Source organism: Bos mutus, chromosome 6, assembly GCF_027580195.1.
Source record: "Bos mutus isolate GX-2022 chromosome 6, NWIPB_WYAK_1.1, whole genome shotgun sequence".
Classification (NCBI taxonomy): Eukaryota; Metazoa; Chordata; class Mammalia; order Artiodactyla; family Bovidae; genus Bos; species Bos mutus.
Genome location: NC_091622.1, coordinates 101,661,843 through 101,683,115, shown reverse-complemented (window position 1 = coordinate 101,683,115; position 21,273 = coordinate 101,661,843). Strand labels below are relative to the sequence as shown.

The 21,273-nt window shown below is 44.9% G+C and overlaps 1 protein-coding gene across 9 annotated transcripts in view; it reads right to left on the bottom strand.

Moving 5' to 3' along the window:
• AFF1 (ALF transcription elongation factor 1) overlaps window positions 1-21,273 on the bottom strand; it is a 196,998-nt gene that overhangs the window by 82,047 nt on the left and 93,678 nt on the right. For 5 of the 9 annotated variants that reach the window (XM_070372662.1, XM_070372658.1, XM_070372657.1 and 2 more), the window contains 2 exons: window positions 18,944-19,067; window positions 17,628-18,548 (listed from right to left, as the gene is read on the bottom strand). The exons of 1 other annotated variant lie outside the window; for it this stretch is intronic. In XM_070372662.1, the coding sequence (XP_070228763.1) occupies window positions 17,628-18,548; window positions 18,944-19,067 (1,045 nt within the window). The remainder of the gene's footprint in view (window positions 1-17,627; window positions 18,549-18,943; window positions 19,068-21,273) is intronic. 3 more of the 9 variants (XM_070372661.1, XM_070372660.1, XM_070372664.1) reach the window with 1 other exon arrangement.

The following is a 21,273-nucleotide window of genomic DNA, read 5'->3' as shown; positions in this document are numbered from 1 at the left end:
CCTGGGGAAGGGAATGGTTACCCACTCCAGTATTCTGGCCTGGAGAATTCCAAGGACTCTCTAGTCCATGGGGTCACAAAGAGTCAGACATAACTGAGCAACTTTCACTCACTTATACTAATTAAGGATACTTGTACAAGTATAGAATATTCTACTCTACAGACCCTGGGCTGTAGAGGTGGGCTTCCCAAGTGGCGCAGTAGTAAAGAATCCGCCTGCTAATGCAGGTTCAATCCCTGGGTCAGGAAGATCCCTTGGAGGAGGAAATGGCAACCAGAATTCTTGCCTGGAGAATTCCATGGACAGAGGAGGCAGGCTATAGTCCATGGGGTCGCAGAGTCAGACATGACCGAGTGATTGAGCATGCACAGACCCTGTACACTATAGAAACTTAAATGTGAGCTGTCTATGTAATTCCAGGATCAAAACTGATAAGACCAGCTCTGGGGGACGGGGGGCGGGGGGGCGGTGCTGGGGGTGGTGGTGATGGAATCTCTGGAGCCCCCCTTCCCCCACGTCACAAGTCAGAGCTTATTATCCTCCCCTCTGATGCAACCAATAAAGGCTGTTCACAAGACGAAAACAAAAACACACACACGTTGCTAAGATCAAAGGAAGGAAAGCAGTTCTTGTTTGCTGAATGGGTGTTGAAAACCAACTTCCGATCATTCACTGTAAAAACAAGAAAAGTAATTTAGAATAAAAGGTACTAAAGGGTATGCTAATGGACTTGATACAGGAAATAGCATCACAGTTCAATTGTGAGAATTCAGACTCTTTTTTAAAAAAGAAACATAATATTTTAGAGCAGAAAAGAGCATGATGATTCTCCACCCCCTCATCACACACAGAAAAAAAACTAAGAAAAGTGCATTTCTAGTTGGTGACAAGGAGGGTAAGAATCTACATTCCATTGTTTATGGTAATAGCGAAAACTTTGAAAAAAAAAGCGGGGGGTGGTGAAGGGTGGGTGGGAATTCTCAAGTAGGCTAACTTGTGGGAGTTTTTCTTCAACTAAAATACGAACAAGTGTTTAAATTACACATTTAGCGGTTTATAGGAAAACATCTTCACATTCGGACACAAGGGCAAAAAGATAAAGAAGACATGTAGGACCTACTCTATGGTCTTTCATTTAAAAGTTTGCAAATCAACCCCTTTTCATTTCACTGTGTGTGTGTCTGCGTGCGTGTGCATGTGTGCTCACACATGCGCTCAGGGGCTTGAGTTGTGTCCAATTCCTTATGACCCCATGGACTACAGCCCGCCAGGCTCCTCGGTGCATGGGATTTCTCAGCCAAGAATACTGGAGTAGGTTGCCATGTCCTCCTCCAGGGGATCTTCCCAACCCAGGGATTGAACCAGCATCTCATGCGTCGCAGGTGGATTCTTTACCCACTGAGCCACCTGGGAAGCCCCTTTTAGTTTCACCAAGGGACTTCCCTGGTAGTCTAGTGGCTAAGCCTCTGGACTCCCAAGAAGGGGCCTGGGTTCAATCGTTGATCAGGGAACTAGATCCCACATACCACAACTAAGACCCAGTGCAGCCAAATAAATAGTAAGTATTAAATCTTTCTGAAAAGATGTGTCTTTTGCACGTCTGGGTTCTCATCTCTCATCTCCCTCTGCCCAGAGGGAGGCACAATCACACGACAGAGAGATGCTGTACTTCACAGGGAGAGGACACCCACACTCCCAGGGATGGGGCAGATGGCAGGTGGGGCACAGGAGCACTGGGGCAAGCCGGAGCATGCTCCCTAAAAGGCTGGCCAACTGCTGTTCTGCAGAAATGCCAGTCTTACGTTGCCAATGCTTCCAGTACTTTAAGGGAAAAAAAAATCAAAATCTAGATTTCAGTGTGATACCTACCAATTTTCAGATGCTGTAACGAAATTAACACACCAGACAAGATGTGCCCCTCTGGGTGAGCGCCCTCACTGAGTTCCAAGCTTCCTTCTCTCCCCACAGAGGGAATTGGTAACTGGGAAACATGCCCATTTTGAAGAGAAGGATCTCTTTTATCCTGAAGATAGCCCCATATGGGGCTTCGAGGTGATGCTCGTGATAAAGAATCTGCCTGACGAGGCATGAGACCTAAGAGACTTGGGTTCCATCCCTAGGTCGGGAAGATCCTCTGGAAGAGTGCATGGCAACCCATACCAGTATTCTTGCCTGGAGAATCCCAAGGACAGAGGAGCCTGGTGGGCTATAGCCCATAGGGTCACAAAGAGATGGACACGACTGAAGCAACTTAGCACACACAGCCCCATACACAGAATGGACATCTCACCTCCAAGAGATGGTGAGAAGCATGAAGCATGAGGCTCACTGCTAACCTGGGATGGTCTCCTGCCCGAGCCTTGGGCTCGCAGCAGCAGCCTGACAGATCGCAAGAAACATGAACCAAGGAAGCAAAAAACAAACCACCGTGCAGTTATTTTATATGACTTGCACGAAATAAATCTGTGAACTATAGGTGAGTCATAATACAATAAAGGACTCAATTAGGTTCAGAACAACACAGCAGTGTTTTCCCTCATCTTAGCAACTAGTTCACTGGAATCCTGAGAGAACATAAGGGACATAAAGGACTCTGGTGTCTGTTTTACCCTTTACTGCAAGATAATTAATCTTACTAGAAAATTAAACCCAGACTGCCAGTCGGGCATTTTCAGGGTCAATAATTCTTAAGTTACTAGGATACCCATTAATGATACCCAAGTGGTATAGAGGAGTTACTGCCTCTACCCAAAATGGCTGGCTTATTCCCAAAAATGTGATTCATTCAGGGCAAAATATTTAAATCTGCAAATCCTTGGAGATTAACAGCAATTTTATTGTAAGTACCACTTTGATATTTTAAATACACACACACACACACGCACACAAAAGGAAGGGCTTCCCTGGTGGTTCAGACAGTTAAAGAATCCTCCCACAATGCAGGAGACCTGGGTTCGATCCCTGAGTTGGGAAGATCCCCTGGAGAAGGGAATGGCAACCGACTCTTGCCTGGAGAATCCACATGGGCAGTGGGAGCCTGGAGGGTTACAGTCCATAGGGTCTCAGAGTCAGACACAACTAACACTTTCACTAAAGGAAATCTAGAGTCTTAATTAAACTAGTGCAAAGCACTTATATACACAGCAGATACATAAAAATCATTACTTTTCAATTTTTCTAGTACATAAACCACCTGATTAATCTCTAAATTCAATACTGAAAAGCACAGCAATTTAAGGCTGGCACTCTACTAAGAACACCTACTAATCGGATTACGCTGCTTATTTTCAAATCCACACCCAACAATGCCTAGAATGACCTGGGAAATAAACAGGCTGGAAATGGTAACTCGAACAATTTCGCTAAAAAAAATATTGAACTTAGTGCCTGCTGCCTGTCTAAGTGTCCTAAAACAGGAAATTCGGTGCCATAGCGAACTGTTTTCCCCTTCTCCTCCAACAAACACTTATTAGAGGTGATCTTTCAGACGCCAGATCAAAGTAAACTGGATAAGAACTCTCAAGCTGAGCATAGGCAGGAAATTGCCCTGTTTGGCTCCAGTCCTCACCTGTGCCGAACACAAAGGACAAACAAGCGTATGAGACCAGTGAACCCCACCCTCAAAACGAGGCCAAGGAGAAGTGCTAAGGCTGGAGGTGTGGGCTCTAGGAGCAGAAGGGGAAATCCTTGCTCAAGAGCCTGGGTAACAGTCTCCCTGGGTTGGGAGGGCCCCTGCCCACACCTGGAAAGACAGGTAAGAAGGGAACTGGAGGTTCTTTTTCTGGAGGCAATGGAGAGGTTCCAAGGGATCTTAAACTAGGACAACTTGATCCGGCTTTCATATAATAATTATCATGCAGAACAGTGTGGCAGATGGTTTGAAGAAAAACTCAGGAAGACAGGTTAGAAGGAAGCTGTGAGAGCTCAAATAAGTGACAAGAAGCTCAACCATAGGATGTCCCTGGTGGTTCCATGGCTAAGACTCTGTGCTCCCAATGCAAGGGGCCTGCATTCAATCCCTGGTCAGGGAACTAGATCCCACATGCTGCAACTAAGAGTTAACATGCGGTAATGAACTAAAGAAAGAAAGAACCCACGTGTAGCAATGCAGATAAAAGACCCCAAGTGCCACAACGAAGACCCAGTGCAGCCAAATAAATAATAAATAAATTTTTAAAAAAGAAAAGCTAAACTCTAAAGGGGTGGTGAGGAATGCAGAAAAGGAAAAACTTTCAACAGACATTTAGAAAGTAATCCCCGTACAATTGGGTTGCCAGGGGGATAAAGCAGAAGATACAGAAAGGAACTGAGACAGACAACCCAGGAAGGAGGAGAAAGCTCAGTGTGTATGTATGTGAAGCGGTCCAGGGGAGGCAGATGTGAAACCTGCCACGCTCAGGTTCTCTGTGAGATGCTGCTGCAACATTTATAAGAACCGCCTAGTGAGCAGTGGACAGAAAAGGAGGCAGAGCTCAGAAAACTTCGGGGAATTTCAGGCTGGAAAAATAACCTGGTGGTCATCAGTGGTTCAAGAGTTGAAGCCCTGAATGGAGATGAGACTAACCAGAGAAAGGCTGAAGAAAGAGAAAAGATGGTTGAGGGCAGATCCTGAAGAAGGGGTGGGACAGGCAGCTTCTGGAGGAGACTGGAGCATGCCCGAAGAGGGGTGGCAGAGGATGAGATGGTTAGAGAGCATCACTAACTCAACAGGCATGAATCTGAGCAAATTCCAAGAGACAGTGGAGGATGGGGTGCCTGGCGCGCTGCAGTCCACGGGGCTGCAAAGAATCGGACACCACTTACCGACTGAACAACAACTGAAGAGGTAGAAGAAAGAGTAGAGAACACAAATGGGCAGTGCATGCGGGGCTGGTGGCCAGTAGTGTAGGACGTCACAAAGAGGTCACACAGGCTATGCTCAAGCGCACTCCTGGACCTGGGCATCTAGGAGGCCATCACCGGGGACCCGGGCACGGAGGGTAGAGGGTGGAGGCGCACAGCCTGCACTGGGTTCAGAAAGTGGATGGTTAGAGAGCAAGCATGCAGAGTGTTTACCTACTTCTGTCTCCAGCGCTTGAGCTGTGAAGGGAACAAGAAAGAAGCAGTCGGAGTAAGACACCGCAGTGAGGAAGGGTTTGTTTTGCCTTTTCAGCTAGGAAAGGTCTGGATGGAACTACAGATTGTTAGGAAAGAGCCAGGTGACGGGAGAAAGATGTAAGGCAATCAGAAAGGGTGTGCAGGTGGCCGGGCAAGAGGAAGAACACCTCCTTCTCAGAGATCAAAAGGAAAGAGCGAACTGGTGGGTGTGGATGTGGAATTTTTTTTTTTGAGTCATCGTAGGTGGGACTGAGATTTATACCTGGTGACTGCCTCCTCTAAACAGTAGAAGCAAACTTAAAGGCCTCAGAGCAAGCCACATGGCTGCCACCATGTGAGCTGGAATCACCTTGTCGTTTGAATCATCTGTGCCACCCAACACGTGCATTTGTCAGATGCCGACACGAATGCAAGGCCAGGCAAAAAAACAGAGCACTCCTAATGCATTGTTCAAAGTGTTACACAAAGGATCATGACTCCAGAGAAGACATGTTGTGTGGCAGAAAGAGTATGAGAACCAGAGGGCAAGGGTCCTGGTTTTATGGCCCCCGGCTCTGCCACTTACGAGCTTAGATCATTAAACTTCTTAGCGACTTGGTTCCATGGCATGTTAGATGGTGGTTCCTGCCAAGTGCCCTGCCCGGCTCACAAGGTTGCTGTGACAATCGAGAGGAAACAAATACACAAGGGCTTGGGGAATTAAAAGGGGGATGGGGTGGGGGAGGCAGTCAAGTATTTCCGAGTGCATAAGCTTTGTAAGGGCTTCCCTGGTAGCTCAGCAGTAAGGAATCTCCCTGCTAACACAGGAGACGGAGGTTCAATTCCAGAGTTGGGAAGAACCCTTGGAAGAGGGTATGGTAACCCACTCTGGTGTTCTTGCCTGGAGAATGGAGAGAGGAGCCTGGTGGGCTACAGGCCATGGGGTCACAAAGAGTCAGACACAACTGGCGTGACTATACACACACACACACACACACACACACACACACACACACACACACAAGCTTTGTAAAGTGAAATATTTACACCAGGTGTTGCCAAACTCTGAGAAAGGTGGCTGCTCAGGGGTGAGCAGGATGCTCGCCTTGGCAAACCAGCTTTTAAAAGCTCGAAAAACCCCAAGCAAATGCTCTCTTTCCCCAGGCTCTTCATCTGTTTAACATTAGAACATCAAATATTTAGGGCTTTATTCACCTCCGAAAACCATACCTGGGCACTCCTGGTCCCTCTGATCTGATCCAACCTACACACTCAAGTTACACTCCAATACCCAGGAACATATTCTGAGTCTTCATGCCTCCTCAACACTAACTTCTCACCTTGTTCCTGAAAGTCCAGCTCAAATTTCAACTCTAATCACACCTACCACCACTTACTGAGCTCTTACTATGTATCTAGTACTGGTTTAAGCACTTCATAAGGATGGCCATCCATCCACGGCCCCACTGTCCAGAAGAATAAATGGACAACACAGCAAGGTCGAGTTCCTTTGCCTCCAACCAATCTCCTTGAACCAAAGGTCCAGCTACTTCTATTAGATTTCACACCCTTTCCTGTCTTTATGTCTTCTCTCTCCTTAATCCTTGAGCTTGGAATATACTTTCGCCAATACCCAAAGTGCTCCAGAAGTCAACTCACAAAAATAACTGTGCAGCTTCCTCTTTTCAAAGTCAGTATAACATAGGTGTCACAGTTAAGGGCGTCGACTCGAGCTGAACTACTAGGATCTGAATTCTAGATCCAGCACTCACTGCCCGGGTGAACATGGAACAAATGAATCTCTCCGCGTCTCTATAAATCTCTCACTAAAAAGGGACAGTGATGGTGCTCACACATAGAAAGCGTTTGGAGCAGTCCCTATCATAAGTGTGCAAGACCACAGTGAACATTACACGACGGTAATTAGTAATTCCATATTCTCCTTTCATACTGGTGATACTTTATATGTTTTATGGCATGGAATCAATGGACTGTCTTTTACTTATTTTTTATAAATAAAAAAAACTAAAAAGTCTTTCTTAGCAGCTCCCCTTTGTATCTAGAGGGTGTTTCAACATGGTTGACTAAAATGACAGAAACCTAGAATGTAAGAAGTGAATCCTTCTAGGTCTAAATTGTTCCTGACAGAAAAGGTTTTTAACATTTTGCAAGAATGTCCAGACTATCTGGCAATAGGAGAAATAATTTTTTTTTTAAACAAGTTAACATGTTCTCAGGCATGTGAAGGAAAAAAAATGTTGGAAGTAACATAAGAAACTTTAATTATAGCATAAGATTCTACTAAATGTTTTCTCTCTCTAAAATGCAATAGCAAACATTTGCTTTGGGGTGGAGTGCTTTAAAAACTGAGCTGTAAGGGAAAGGAGAATCCACGAAGGGACTTGGAAGGGCACAGCATGCTCTTTCTTAATTCATGCAATGCAAGGCTTTAGTCTCGCCCAATATGAACTTTCGGAGTTCTTTTTTTTATAAGTTGGAACAAAAAAAAAACCCTAGGGTGATTTATCTAAAGGACAGAGCTAGAAGTAGGACCTCTAATTACTTAAATACTGAGGCCTCTAGATTAAAACATTAAACCTCAAAAGCTTTCAGCCGAAGGGATTAAGGAGATTAGAATGGGCTTGACAAATTACCACAGGGTTAGGGGGTTAGAAAAAAGCAGAGAAAAAGTAGGCCAAGCTTAAACAGGGAATAAAATGAGGCTCAAGAAAAACCTAATGATGTCTGTGGACCCTGAGCATCTGTGTGCGGCATGGGGGAAGGCAGTGGGGGGTGTGCGGGGAGGAGAGGAGAATGGTCGACCTCGGGATTTCAACAATTAAAAAGGAACAACATTCATGTAGAACTGCTTAGAAAGTTCTTGGAAAATGTGAATGTGCCGCAAAGTTAACCTTGGAAAATGATTTTCAAATAGATCTTGGCAACTAGAGAGGAGAAACCCAAGGCCAAAAACTAAACTTGTTATGATAACATGAAGTAAGATCTTCTCTTTAAAGGCATGCTGCTTAAGTATCTCATGCATATGGGCCACTCCCTCCAAAACAGCCTCAGTCAAGATCGCTCGCTAACTGGGTCATCAACAGGACTCCCCTTGGAATATCTGGTTTTCTGTCCCTGAAGATTATCAACTGGCTGAAAATAAAACACAATTAATCTAGAGAAGAGCTGCAATGACTCGGGTGGCTATGTGAGAGCCTGGGAGAACACACAGCCTGGAAAGATTATAAAGCAGTGAACGTCTCCACCTTGGCAGAGGCACAGCATGAGGGACCCAGGGGGGATCCAATAACCCTCCACAAACATTTCAAGTGTGAAAACAACAAAGAGGAACAGGAATTTCTTATCCTGGTACCAAATGTACTTCTGGCATCATGAGAAGGAAAGTAAAACCTACGAAGAAAACAACTCCAGTTAATACCACCCAAAAAGATGTTCCAGGTTCAATCGTAGGCTTTCTTCTTGCTCTGTAAGCAATTCTATTCTTTGTACCAACTCACTTCTAGCAATTTTAGAGTTCTTTTTTCAAAAATATTTTGCTTCTGTTATTTAAAATGTTTCCTTCAGAGTTTAAAGAGGTTCTTCAAACTAAAAAAAAAAAAGCCAGAATCAGGAAATTAAAGGTGGCAGCATCTACTCAGTTCTAGCTGGCAAAACAGAAAATATGATTTTTCACCAGATTTCTCCATTTTGTAAACACTAGCTCAAAGGGGAGGAAAAAAAGAAAAAACACATTATATAGGCAAAACAAAATAGTCTGCAGGTCCAGTCTAGCCCTTGGGCTGTTTGCAGCTTCAACTCAAACCTGTCAGTCATTTGCCACTATTTTTAAACGTCTATATTTAGATATTTGGGGATCTAAAATTTAGCCAAGCAGATACAGGTTAGTCACTATTCATTATTTCTCATAAATAGAACGTACTCTGCCTCAGACTCTCAACGTCCTCGAAGAACTGTGCACACAGACAACCTTTCTCGCTCTGCCATCATTTTCCTCACAAACATGTAAGTCACATAGGTCTGCCCAAGTTAACTGAGTTCCAGCTCATGGAATCTAATTTAAATCTGCAATAAAAGAGCTACTGTAATACAAATATTTTTAGGAAACTGAATGGGGCTAAATAAGTTTGTATCAGAATCTTACTTTCCCCCATGAACTTGAAAATGTTGGAGATTCAAGGAAAAAAGGGCTTCCCAGGTGGTGTTACCTGCCAAAAAAAAAAAAAAAAAACAGGAGACAGAAGAGACAAGGGTTCAATTCCTGGGCAGGGAAGATCCTCTGGAAGAGGGCATGGCAAACCACTCCAGTATTTCTTGCTGGGAGAATCCCACGGAAAGAGGAGACTGGTGGGCTTACAGTCCATAGCGTCACAAAGAGTTGGACATGACTGAAGTCACTTAGCATGCAAGGAAAACAAGAAAAAAACACACATACACATGAGCTGTAGAGGAAGCGTGTATGTAGGCTTGGGGACCCTAGTCCCTTATTTCTTCCCTGTGGTTCCTCTCATGTCCTGCTCAGCACAAGCAGACTCATCAATTCAGCAGATCTTTTGCTCTCAGGGTCCACATGGGAGACCCCAAAACCAGGGGGCCTTTCTTGAACTTCTTGCGGCTTGTTATCAGTCCTTCTGAAACAGTTTCATTTCCAGGCTCTAGAAGAAACCTCATGAGAATCAGCTACAAACACTTGAGTCCACCTGTACACTTGCTGAATTTTCTACGATGGGGCCCAGGAATTTTTATTTTTAGACATTTGTATTTTTAACCAGCTTCCCCCAGGTGATTCAAACCTGCCACTGAATTTCAGAATGAATGCATAAAATGAATGCACAAATTCCCTTTGATCTACAGTCCAGGGTTTATAACCCAAGAAAACTTCTAACAGTCTCTGTACATCACGCAGCATAAACCACTGGCACACACTTGCCCTCTGCTTGGAATACTGATACGGTTTAACTCCTAACACACCTACTCGATAGCCTGGATGCTGATGTGCCCCCAAAAGTCAGGCTGAGATCCTGTCTCCCAAAGGTGATGACAGTAAGAGGTGGGAGCCTCAGGGAGATGCTTAAGTTGTAAGGGTAGAGTCCTCAGAAATGGAATTGTTGCCTTTGAAAAGAAGTTTCAGAGAAAGTCCTAGTCCCTCCCACCACGTAAGGACGCAGCAAGAAGGCATGGTCTGGGAACCCACAAGAAAGCCCTCATGAGAACATGACCATGCTGATGGCCTGATCTTGGACTTTTAGCCTCCAGAACTGTGAGAAATGAATGTCTATGGTTTACAAGCCATTCAATCTGCGGCATTTTGTTATACCAGGTCACATGGTCTAAGGTAACTCCTCACTTTTTTCAGTTCCACTCACCATTCAGATCTCACTCAATACTTCCCCTGAGGATTCTTTCCTAAGCACCTACACTCTAAGCCACAATCCCCCTTTATGGGGATTATAATAGTTTTTGTGTTGTGTTATGTCAGTTCAGTCGTGTCCCACTCTTTGCAACGCCATGGACTGTAGCCCTCCAGGCTCCTGCCATCCATGGGATTCTCCAGGCAAGAACAGGAGGGGGTTGCCATTTCTTTCTCCAAGGGATCTTCCCAGCCCAGGGATCTCTTATATCTCCTGCACTGGCAGGTGGGTTCTTGACCACTAACGCCACAGGGCAGTCCCAATAATAATAGTTTGCAAATTCCCTTATATTATAGAATTGGATTAGAGTCCCTTATATTATGGGGTTAATGGAACCTGCCATAGTTCTTACACATTGATCTGAGTGGTTATTTGAATAGTGTCAGTTTCTAACTAGATAGCTAAGGTCCAAGAGGACAGACATCACCTGGGGTTTGCCCACCACTGTAACCCCATCCTCAGCAGCAGGCTTGCCATACACTAGGTGTTGAAGATATATTAAAGTACGGAACTAATGATGGGACATGGAAGCGGGGGAACGTAACAATACTCTGAGCAGGATATAAACCATCGACATAGCAGAAGTGAACCTCTTAAGGGGTTAGTTCATTTCATAACAGGGAAGTTCCTCTTTTCAGGGTTTAAGATAGTAAGAGAGCTAAACATGAAAGTAGGGAAGACTGTATGCACGAACGCAAAGTGAATCATTATCACAGTTTTCCACTATGGATTACTCCACAGTACAAGGCCGGCAGTTTCCTTAAAATGGTAGGTGTAATTTAAGAATCGCATGCATTAAGGTAGTCCAACAATGAATTCACAGCTGCAGGTGACACCTGAGTCTTGAAAGGAGGTTGAAGGATTTGGTATCAGAAAATGTTCCCAAATGATGTCATGAGAGGCCACAGCAAAGAGCAATTGCTTTGCAGAAATGAGAAACTCATCAGATTTCAAAGCCAGATTTCTCCGGAGGGGAATGACGGAGGACCATATGAGGAGGTAGAAGCAGAAGCAAATTTAAACTGACAGTGAAAAAAATAAATAAATAAACTGACAGTGAACCTTGCTGGGTTCCAAAGGGACTTATTTGCACAAATTAAGATACTTGAAATATTTACACATACACATCAAACCTTGAGTGAAAAAAACAGAAACCTATCATTTCCCCTCATCTATAAGCAGATTCTCAACATTTCCAAGATGATCTTTGATTTTTTGTTTCCAAAGACCCAGTAGGACCCCATTTCCTCCGACCCCTGAGCTTGCCACAGCTTGCAGAACCGACCCAGGGAGGGTCTGGTTGCGGGCCTCTTCAGCTGCACCTGCCTGGTCCCCAGACTTCAAACCCTCACTACACGCAAACACAGCCCAAATTGATTTCCAGTGCTAAGATGAGATTTCTTTTGTGTTATGATTTCCATTCATCTTGTGTGAAACTTTCAGGATTTAAGCTATGTCAAGTGGTTCAAAATGGAGTCCCAGTGACCAACGTGAACTTCTGTATTAGTTGTTCTGAAAAGTCTACCATAGAGTCATGAATGTCTTAAGAGCAAGACCATGACACCCACAGATAAATTCCTTAAAATGAGCCCACTGAGCCAAGCAACTAAAGGCTCTCCTCAGGAGGACCCGACTCCCCTCCTGAGAGCCGGTCCCTGGCTGCTGGAGGCTCTGTCCCAGCAGAGGGCAAATTCTGCTCATGCTTGTCCCGAGACCCAGGGCTGAACCAGAGGCCACTGCTCATGCTAAGATGCTGCCTTTCCGGACTTCTTGGAGTGGTTTGTCATCCCCTTTCCTATTTTCCCCATTTGACTGACCTGTGCCACGTGCTTATCGAATTCTGGCTCCATTTCATTTATTTCCAATCCTGTGATTCTTACCCCTCCACAAACACCCAGTCTTAATGTTTTCTCTGGGCTGGTCTACTACTGACCATGGTCAATATGTCCTGTCTACCTAGATACTGAATGGTATCTCAAACATAATGCGCCATCTACCCAGAGCTCCTGGTTTTCCCTCCAAACCTCTTAGGCCCAGGTCAACTCCATCTCTGGAGCAGGTATCATCTCACCATCCAAACCCTTCTAATAGGGCCTTCCTCAGGACTTCCCTGGTGATCCAGTGGTTGAGACTCCAAGCTTTCAATGCAAGAGACAAGGGTTCAATTCCTGGTCAGAGAACTAAGATCCCATTTTGTTGAAAGGCATTGCCCCCACTCACCACCCCCCCCAAAATAGATCCTTCCTTGATGTCTCACTTTCACTCACACCTCAAGCCCACTCACATCTCCATTCAATCACAAAGCCCTGGAATCTGTCCGCAACTCACCACACCCACTGCCGTTATCCTACTCCAAGCCACCGGCATCTCCTAACCCCACAGTCTGGCCTCCCCACTTCGGTCACCTTTGTCCCTCCAAGCCATTCTCCACCCAGAAGCCAGAGTGATCCCTTCCAAAAATAAAGAAAGTAGATATCTCATTCTCCTGCTCAAGAGCCTCCAGTGGTCTCCGTGAGTATTTTTTTTCTGAGGGAGTATAACTGCTTTACAATATTGTGTTTGTTTCTGCCGTACTATTAAGTGAATCAGATATATATATATATCCACTCCCTCTTCACCTTCCCTCCCACCCCAACCCACCCATGTAGGTCACCACAGAGCACCAAGCTAAGCTCCCTGTGCTATACAACTGCTTCCCACTAGCTGTTTTTCACAGGATAGTGTGAATATACATCAATCTTAATCTCCCAGTTCACCCCACCCCTCTTCCCCTCACACATCCATTCTCTCTGTCTGCATCTCTATTCCTGCCCTGCAAATAGGTTCATCTGTACCATTTTTCTAGATTTCATATATATGTGTTAATACACGATATTTGTTTTTCTCTTTCTGATTTACTTCTCATTCTGACTTGGGGCTTCCTTGGTGGCTCAGATGGTAAAGAATCTGCCTGCAATGCGGAAGACCTGGGTTCCATCCCTGGGCCGGGAATATCCCCTGGAGAAGGAAATGGCAACCCACTCCAGTATTCTTGCCTGGAGAATCCCAGGGACAGAGGAGCCTGGTGGGCTATAGTCCATGGGGTGGAAAAGAGTCAGAATGACTGAGGGATATCTTATTTGATTTTGCAAGGCATTGCCCACCCCCCCCCCCAAAATAGATCCTTCCTTGCTCCATGCAGATTTAAAAAGCAGAAGTAGAAAGACAGTAGAACTGAGAGTTCTAGCTCTGGCTCTGCTACTAACTAAATTGTAGCAAAATTAAGTGCCTTCACCCTTCTATGCTTTATTTGCAAGGCTGTAGGTTTAGTCATAAAATTCTAACATTCTGAATCCAGTACACAATTTAACATGCCTACCTCCGCTTACTCTAATTCTCCCTTTCAGTAAAATGTCTGTTTCCTAAGTCCTGCCTCTTAGCACAACTCCTCCGGCCCAAGGTCCACGCTTAGGAACACTCACACAGAGATGCCTTGGTTTTCCTCTCACTCTCATTTGTTCACTTCGGGTAGAAAAGCACTAGAAAGGAATCTCAGCCTTGCATCTGGGCAGCTCCATCTCTGAAGTGGCAACTCTACAGCTGGAAGGCATCCACACGCGATGGCAGAGTTCTGGCTGTACCCTCAGATGGGTCATTTCAAGCCACTATACATCTTCCAGTTGACACAAAACTAAAACCAACATGCCCAGGGAAAAACCCAGCACAGACTGTGTGCTCTGGCCTCTGTTTAGTCAGAATGTTGACCCTGTGATAATTTTTTTCCCTGTAGGATTTTAGGAAAGACTAAGTTTTAACTGTGAGCATGACTTATCCCAGAAAGGAATACCATCTTCTAGGAGAACCAACTAAAATATACAAACCCAGTGTTTCCCATGAAATGGAAGGACAGAAATGAGTAAGGAACTCATATGTATGTATGTGGTTTGAGAATAAAGGACTCCAAGCAGACAAGATGACTTTCCCATTTAGGTCCATTTTGAACAACACAGTTTGATGGAAGCAATAGGGAAGGGGGAACAAAGAAACAAACCTCAAAACCCTCATGCTCAGAAAGCCAGGAAAGGAAGCGTCCTCCGATCGGCCTTAAGACAAATTCAGCAAATAAAGGAAAACCACTCAGCCATGCCCATGGCCCTTCCCGTAGCTCTATCAACAGCCAACTTCCCCTTCCGCCCTGGTATTCTCTGTGCTTCTGTACCAAGGCCACCAACAGCCCAAGCAGTCGCTTATTTTCTTGTTCTACACTCAGAATTTGCCTGCTCTGGGGTCAGCTCCCTGCTGTTTTTTTTTTTTCCTGTCCCCCACCCTCTATGCTTTTCTTTGATTCACCAGAATACTAAAATTTGAGATTTTTAAATCCAATCTATATGTCTTAAAAACCATAAAGAATTGTCATCTTATGCGGTCTATGAACAGAAAATAAATGGTAAGTCTGTGAAATGCAAGATCTTACTTAAAAGAGCTAAAAACAAATCTAAAATCTAGCCAGAGAGCACCAGTATTCCTGCTCCCCAGACTGACTTCCCTTCATTACAAGTTCTTTGCCCAGAGCCCTCCATCTGCCCAAGCCTCAGTTCCATCCTCCCATGCCACCCACACTGCCAGGGGCTCCAAGAGTTGGCACCACAGCTGCCACTGGCCTGACAGCCCCCCTCAAAGGCTGGACGGAGCTACTGTGTTAAAATGAAGGCTGACTACAAACACAGGCTGAAGACTGTTTACATCTACTCATTGTTGATAGCAGATCAAAAATAAAACAAAACAAAGAAAATCCTGTTCTCTTATCACCAAATCTATGGAGGATTTTGTTCGTTCCAAACGTCCACTCAGAAAATATGCAAGAATATGTACACTTACGGCAGATTCGTGTTGTTTTAAGGCAGAAACCAATACAACCTTGTAAAGCAATTACCCAATTAAAAACAAGTTAAAAAGAAAATATGCAAGGGCCATCTAATGCGGTCCTATGTTTGAAATATGTATTAAGTCCAAGGAGCTTTAAGACCCTGGAGACATCTCAACTGGCCTCATCATTTTTTTTTTCTTTAAACCAATAAAGCAAAACGTTATCTGCCACCCTCTCACCTAAAAAGTCTACAGGAAAACCTGTTGGCTGAATTTACATGGGCTCACAATCTTAAGGCTGAAGTGTGAGACTTTCTCTACGCACCTAGTAGCAGACAGCTCCTGAATTGTGTCGTGTGTGTAGGCTGACCTTCATGCTAGCCTGCCTTCTCTCTGGGGCAGGGACCCACCTTGGGCTTACCCATATGACTGGGCACTTGGTAGACAATGCAAATATTTGTTAACTTGCCTTAAAATTGTTTTAAAGCAAATTTAGTTGCTTAGTTTTCTTTTGGAAGGAAAATAAAAGTCAAACTGTCCCCTTAACTTTAAAAAAAAAAAAAAAACTAGGAAAATATAACAGACCTTATTTGATAAATAAAGCGAAGAAAACTCCAATACGTTTTTCTGAATTATAAGGAGGGCTGACTGACCATAGGGGTTTACCCGATGGCCCAGTGGTTAAGGATCCCTGGGTTGGGAAGATCCCTTGGAGGAGGAAATGGTAACTCACTCCAGTATTCTTGCCTGGATAATCCCATGGACAGAAGAGCTTGGCGGGTTATAGTCCACAGGATCACCATGAGTCAGACATGACTGACCATAGGAGAGAAGACCTCTATTCTTCTCCACCTTCATTCTCTGCTCTTCCCCACCGCTCATCCCAGCACAAAATGTTCAATAAATGCCTCACAGCAGTGAATGTGTGTAACTTACAGGGTTAAAGGGAAAGTTCTACCATCTTGGTCATTTCTACCATCCTCTCCACCCGCCACCCACCCCACCCCCAGCCATTTCTAATTTTTCTTCAACCTGAAAACCAGTCACATTTTGAAGATATCCAGAGACACTCCAGCTCAAGACTTAACTGTGGCCGGAACCCCAACCTCTTCTAAACCAAAAGCTGAAGTCACAAAGAAACAGATTTTCCTCCTTCAAGATAAGGGTTATCTTTCCAGCTGAGGATCCTGGAGTCATTTTCTCTTTTTTTTTTTTTTAACCTTCCAACACTATGTAAAACTGGTATGTAGACGCGCGCGCGTGCACACACACACACGCACACACACGCGTGCGCACGCACATCTCTCGGCAATGGATATGCAAATTAGAATGTCTATACATGCAACTGAACCACAGGTTTTACTTTAACAGATAAGTGCTAAAATAAATGCACTTCAAACGTTTCACTTTGCACTACGAATGTGAACTTGAGTGGTGCTAATTTAGAACTGCAGCGCTAGGACGGGTGCTCTGATTCTCCTCATTCAAGCACCGCACTGCCATTTGTCAAAAGAGCAGAAAAAGGTATTTTTCCTTTGTTGAAAAAGACTGAGTGTTTTGGTTTCGTCAAAAAGCCATCGCTGAATACCGTTCTGTATTATATTTGTGACTCACTCTCAAATGAGATGTCACCACACCCCGACTCTTCTTTCATAGGTGATAAATAAAATAGAACAGAAATTTAGTTTCAAAGTTTCTTACCATATACAGGGAACAAATCTTTAAAAATTAATACTTTGCCTTCAACATTTTGACCTCTTGTTTTCCCTTTTTTATGGTTTGGATCTGAAGAAAAACTAACTGGGACAGAGGATCTATCAACCAGAACAATTTTTTTCTTTATATTTTCTTTAATGAAGTCAGTGCCACCCCCCCACACCACAAAGTCAAAAATATCAAAGACAGCTCAAAACCTGTCTGAGACTTTCATGATACAACAGTCCTCTGCCTTGACTGGGTTGTGGGTCGTACAGGCATATACATTTGTGAGGTGTACACATTTTTCAAAACAGAGTAAGCTGTCCTCTAACCAGCTCTATATTTTACTGTATGTAAATCACGGCTCAATAAGAAGATTTTTCAAAACCTCCTACAAATCACATTTCAGTATCTGTCATCAGTAATCCACCTCAGACCTGAGTTTTCTGCGTGCCAACAAGATCCTAAAGCCAGGAAAGAATCTCCCTCTACAAAGGCCACGGACACCCCTGCCCTGAAAACTACCCCCTCAAATCTTCCTTCCCGCAGAAATCGCCCCAGATGTGGACTTCCACTCACCTCGACTGACTGAGAAGGCATTTTCAGCTTCGTGAGCTTGGCTTTGGCAGGCACTTTTAAGTCTGATTTCTCAAAGGTCTGCTGCCGGTACTCCTCCGGCAGGGGTTTCAGTTCAGGAGACTCGCTAGGAGCCTGGTCTTGACCGTCCATGGGCCGGACATAAGCCGTGGGCTTCTGCTGCATTGCAAGGCTTTTTGAGGGGAGGGAGGGTGGGGGGAAGGTCTGAGAAGGTGGCTGAGGAGGGGCTACCCCAAGGCTGGCCACTGCCACTGTGCTGTCTTGAGGGGTCTCTTTATCGTGCACCTTTACCGCTAGGTCCTTGGGAGACTTGGCCAGGCAGTAGCCTTTATTGCTACTGCTACTGCTGGGAACTTTGCCGCTTCCTTGCGTCCTGGGAGCAGTCTGCTGGTTGGAATGTACAGGTGACAAAGGGGGGACTGGGGAAGGCAAAGAGAACAGAGGCGAAAGTTCCCTCTCCGGAGCAGAGTCTGTCGTCAAAGCACAGTGGTCTCCATCAGCCCTGCGGTCACCCTTTTTGTGATGACTAGAGCCGTACCCCTCCTGACCGAGGCGCTCTTGGGTCAGGTGCTGGCTGTCCGGTGGGCCATAGCTTTTGGCGTGGAGACTTGGCATTGGTTCCATTCTTGGCTGCGCCATCTTTGGGTGGTGGCCGATGTTACCAGCAGGATGTGGTCCACAGGCAGGAGTGTTAACGGGCTGGTGGTGGACACTGGTGTGGAAGGAGTGGGGTGGAATGCTGCTCCCCTTCTCAGGAAATAAAGGGTATCTCGGCTTCCCCAGCCTATTTTCAGAAGCATCCAAGCGCTGGGGGTGGGACTTGCTACTAAGGAACTCCTTCATCTCTTCATAGTTTCCCAGCATGTTTTGTATCCGACTGGATAGCTCATCACCTTTCTCTGTCTGAAAAAAGAGAAGACAACAGAGTTAGATACTAAGGGACAAAAGGAGAAGAGAAATCACCATTTAGTAAACCACGTTACATAATGCCGTTAGAAAAGAAACATCTCAATATAACGTGTAACACAGAATTTAACATGCAACTTTAACTCAATTCCCCTGTTGAGAAGCCTGCCATGGACAAATATTACTAAATACAGGAGACGAACATTATAAAAGAAAACCACAAACTTTGATCAATTTGATTAATGAGGTTCAGAGGACTTTTATATTTTGTCTTCAAAAACAATCTCTAGGATAACTGTCTTATTTCCACAGTTGCGACCCTTGTTCAGACTCACTTTCAACACAAAGTCAAACATGCTGATAAATCAGACTTTCCCGTATTCAAGAAATACCTTGTATGGCTCTCCAAAAAGGGGGATCTTTTCAGAAAATGCCTCTTTATCTTGGTGAGCTTCCTGGTTGCGTCTTTCCTTCTCTCTAATTCGAAGCAGGTTTCTGTCTTCATTGTACAAGCTGCTTCAGACGCCACAAAAGAACACAAACAAAGTTTATCAGTATCCAAGCTTTGCCGCGCATGCACGTTTGTGAGGGAGGCAAGGACAGCTCAAAAAGCTGTGACAACAGAGAGCGGATTTAAAGAAAGCCCAAGGGAACCTCCCTGGAGGTCCAGTGGCTAAGACTCCAAGTTCCCAATGCAGGGGGCCTGGTTCGATTCCTGGTCAGGGAACCAGATCCCACATGCCGAAACAAAGAGCCCGCATGCCAAATAAATAAATAAAAACAAATCCTAAAAAAAGAAAGAAAGAAAGCCCAAGTGTCTCATCCTGCTCCTAGATTAAGGCCACAGTCAACTAACTGGCTGTGACCCCCCAGCTCCGGTCCTGGCTCTGGTAACCTAAGCATTCATTTTGCCCGCCTGCCTTTGTGGCTCAGGACTGACTCCAAACAGAACAGTCTTTTATAGTCAGTGGGGGAACTGAGACAAGATTAATGATATTTTTGCTTCCAGTCTGCAAAATACCAGGTAGAGGTGGAAGCTTTTCATCTGAAGAAGTCAGCAGGATGTGAACTTTATTCCTGGATCAGTATTGTACATTTTGGAAGATTAAAATCAAAGGGCTTATTTCATAATTAAAAGATTACCAGGCACCCAAAACAGCATTTACTTTCTTTTCAGCCCACTCTCCTGGAAGTGTCTTAGCATGTAAACCTGAAAAGATAATTTTTATTTCTCATTTCAAGTGTCAAGGATGGGAAAATCCGATTTTAGATGTCAGCTCTACCACGGAGAAACCTATAATCTGATGGCCCAATTTAAACCACATAAAAACGTATCCTAAATCATCAGCCCTGGCACAGAAGGCGTTAAGATCTGTCAACCAAATTACAAAAACTGGAAACCCACAAGAGTGCAGTTTTGGCGTATAAACCAGAAGTGGGCTTGCCTTAGGTCAGAACTGAGGCCAGGCCATCCCAACCCCACATGTGGTATGTAAGAATAATGAAAATAAGAACTGGTAAGAAGGGTCTTTCCCTGGTGGCTCAGTGAAGAATCCACCTGTCAGGTGCAGGCGACATGGGTTCGATCCCTGACCCAGGAAGATCCCACGCGCCTCGGAAGGAAGCCCGTGAACCACAACTACGAGCCTGTGCTCTAGGGCCTGAGAGCCACAACTCCTGGAGCCCAAATGCCCTAGAGCCCGGGCTCCACAGCAAGAGGAGCTACTGCAGTGAGAAGCCCACGCACCACAGCTGGGGAAAAGACCATGCAACAAGGGAGACCCCGCACAGCCAAAAAAAAAAAAACTATGGGAAGACTTCTGCCCTTATAGACGTGCTTTAGCATATCTACGGAAACCCCAGTTTATTATCTGAATAAATCAAAAAATATTCAGCTGTCTCTCCAAGGTACTATGTGCCTTAGGAATTCTAGCCTTGCTGTTGGACACCCTACCCTCCATCCCCTTCTCGGCCTCTCTCAGGACTTCTCTGATTTCCCTGACCTGAGCCTACTTACTGGTCTCCCTGCCTCCCCTACATTGCATCCCTCTAATTTAGCCTTCTTGCAGAAAGAAATAGGACCTAAGGCTCTGGTTCTCATGTCACTACCCGTATTTTAAAATAGCAAGTGTTCAACGGCCCTTTGCTGCTGCAGAATCAACTCTCAACCCTTGCTTTGGCATTAAAAACTTCCCCATGATCTAGATCGACCCCAAAATGACCTTGCTGCCTGCCAGCTGGCCCACCGTGTGCATTCTACCTGACAGCCTTGTCCATTTCCCAAACACACCTGGTCAAGGGCACCCTCCTGTTCTAATCCCCCCACCCCCAGAACCCTCTTTCACTGAAGGATAACAATTCTTCCAGGACCAGTGTACCCACAAAGTATGATTCTCCTGCAAATCACCTCTATATTCCAGGCACATCAGACTACTCCCTGCTCCTCAGTGATATTGTGGACTTTGATGCTTTCATTTGCATTACATGAATTTCTTCTGCTTCTCTCTCAACCACATACACTAGCCCCGATTTCCAACTACCAGTAACTATCTGGAGTCACTCCAATTTCACCCACCCTCAAGGCTTCCTCCAATCCACCTGACGATATATCATGTGGTTCTCCCTCTCTTTTCCCCTTTCCCCTTGAAAAGAGGAAGACCCATCATAATAGAACCTCTCATATTTTTCTGTCTCCTGGTGCTAACGCAGAGCCCTCTGCATA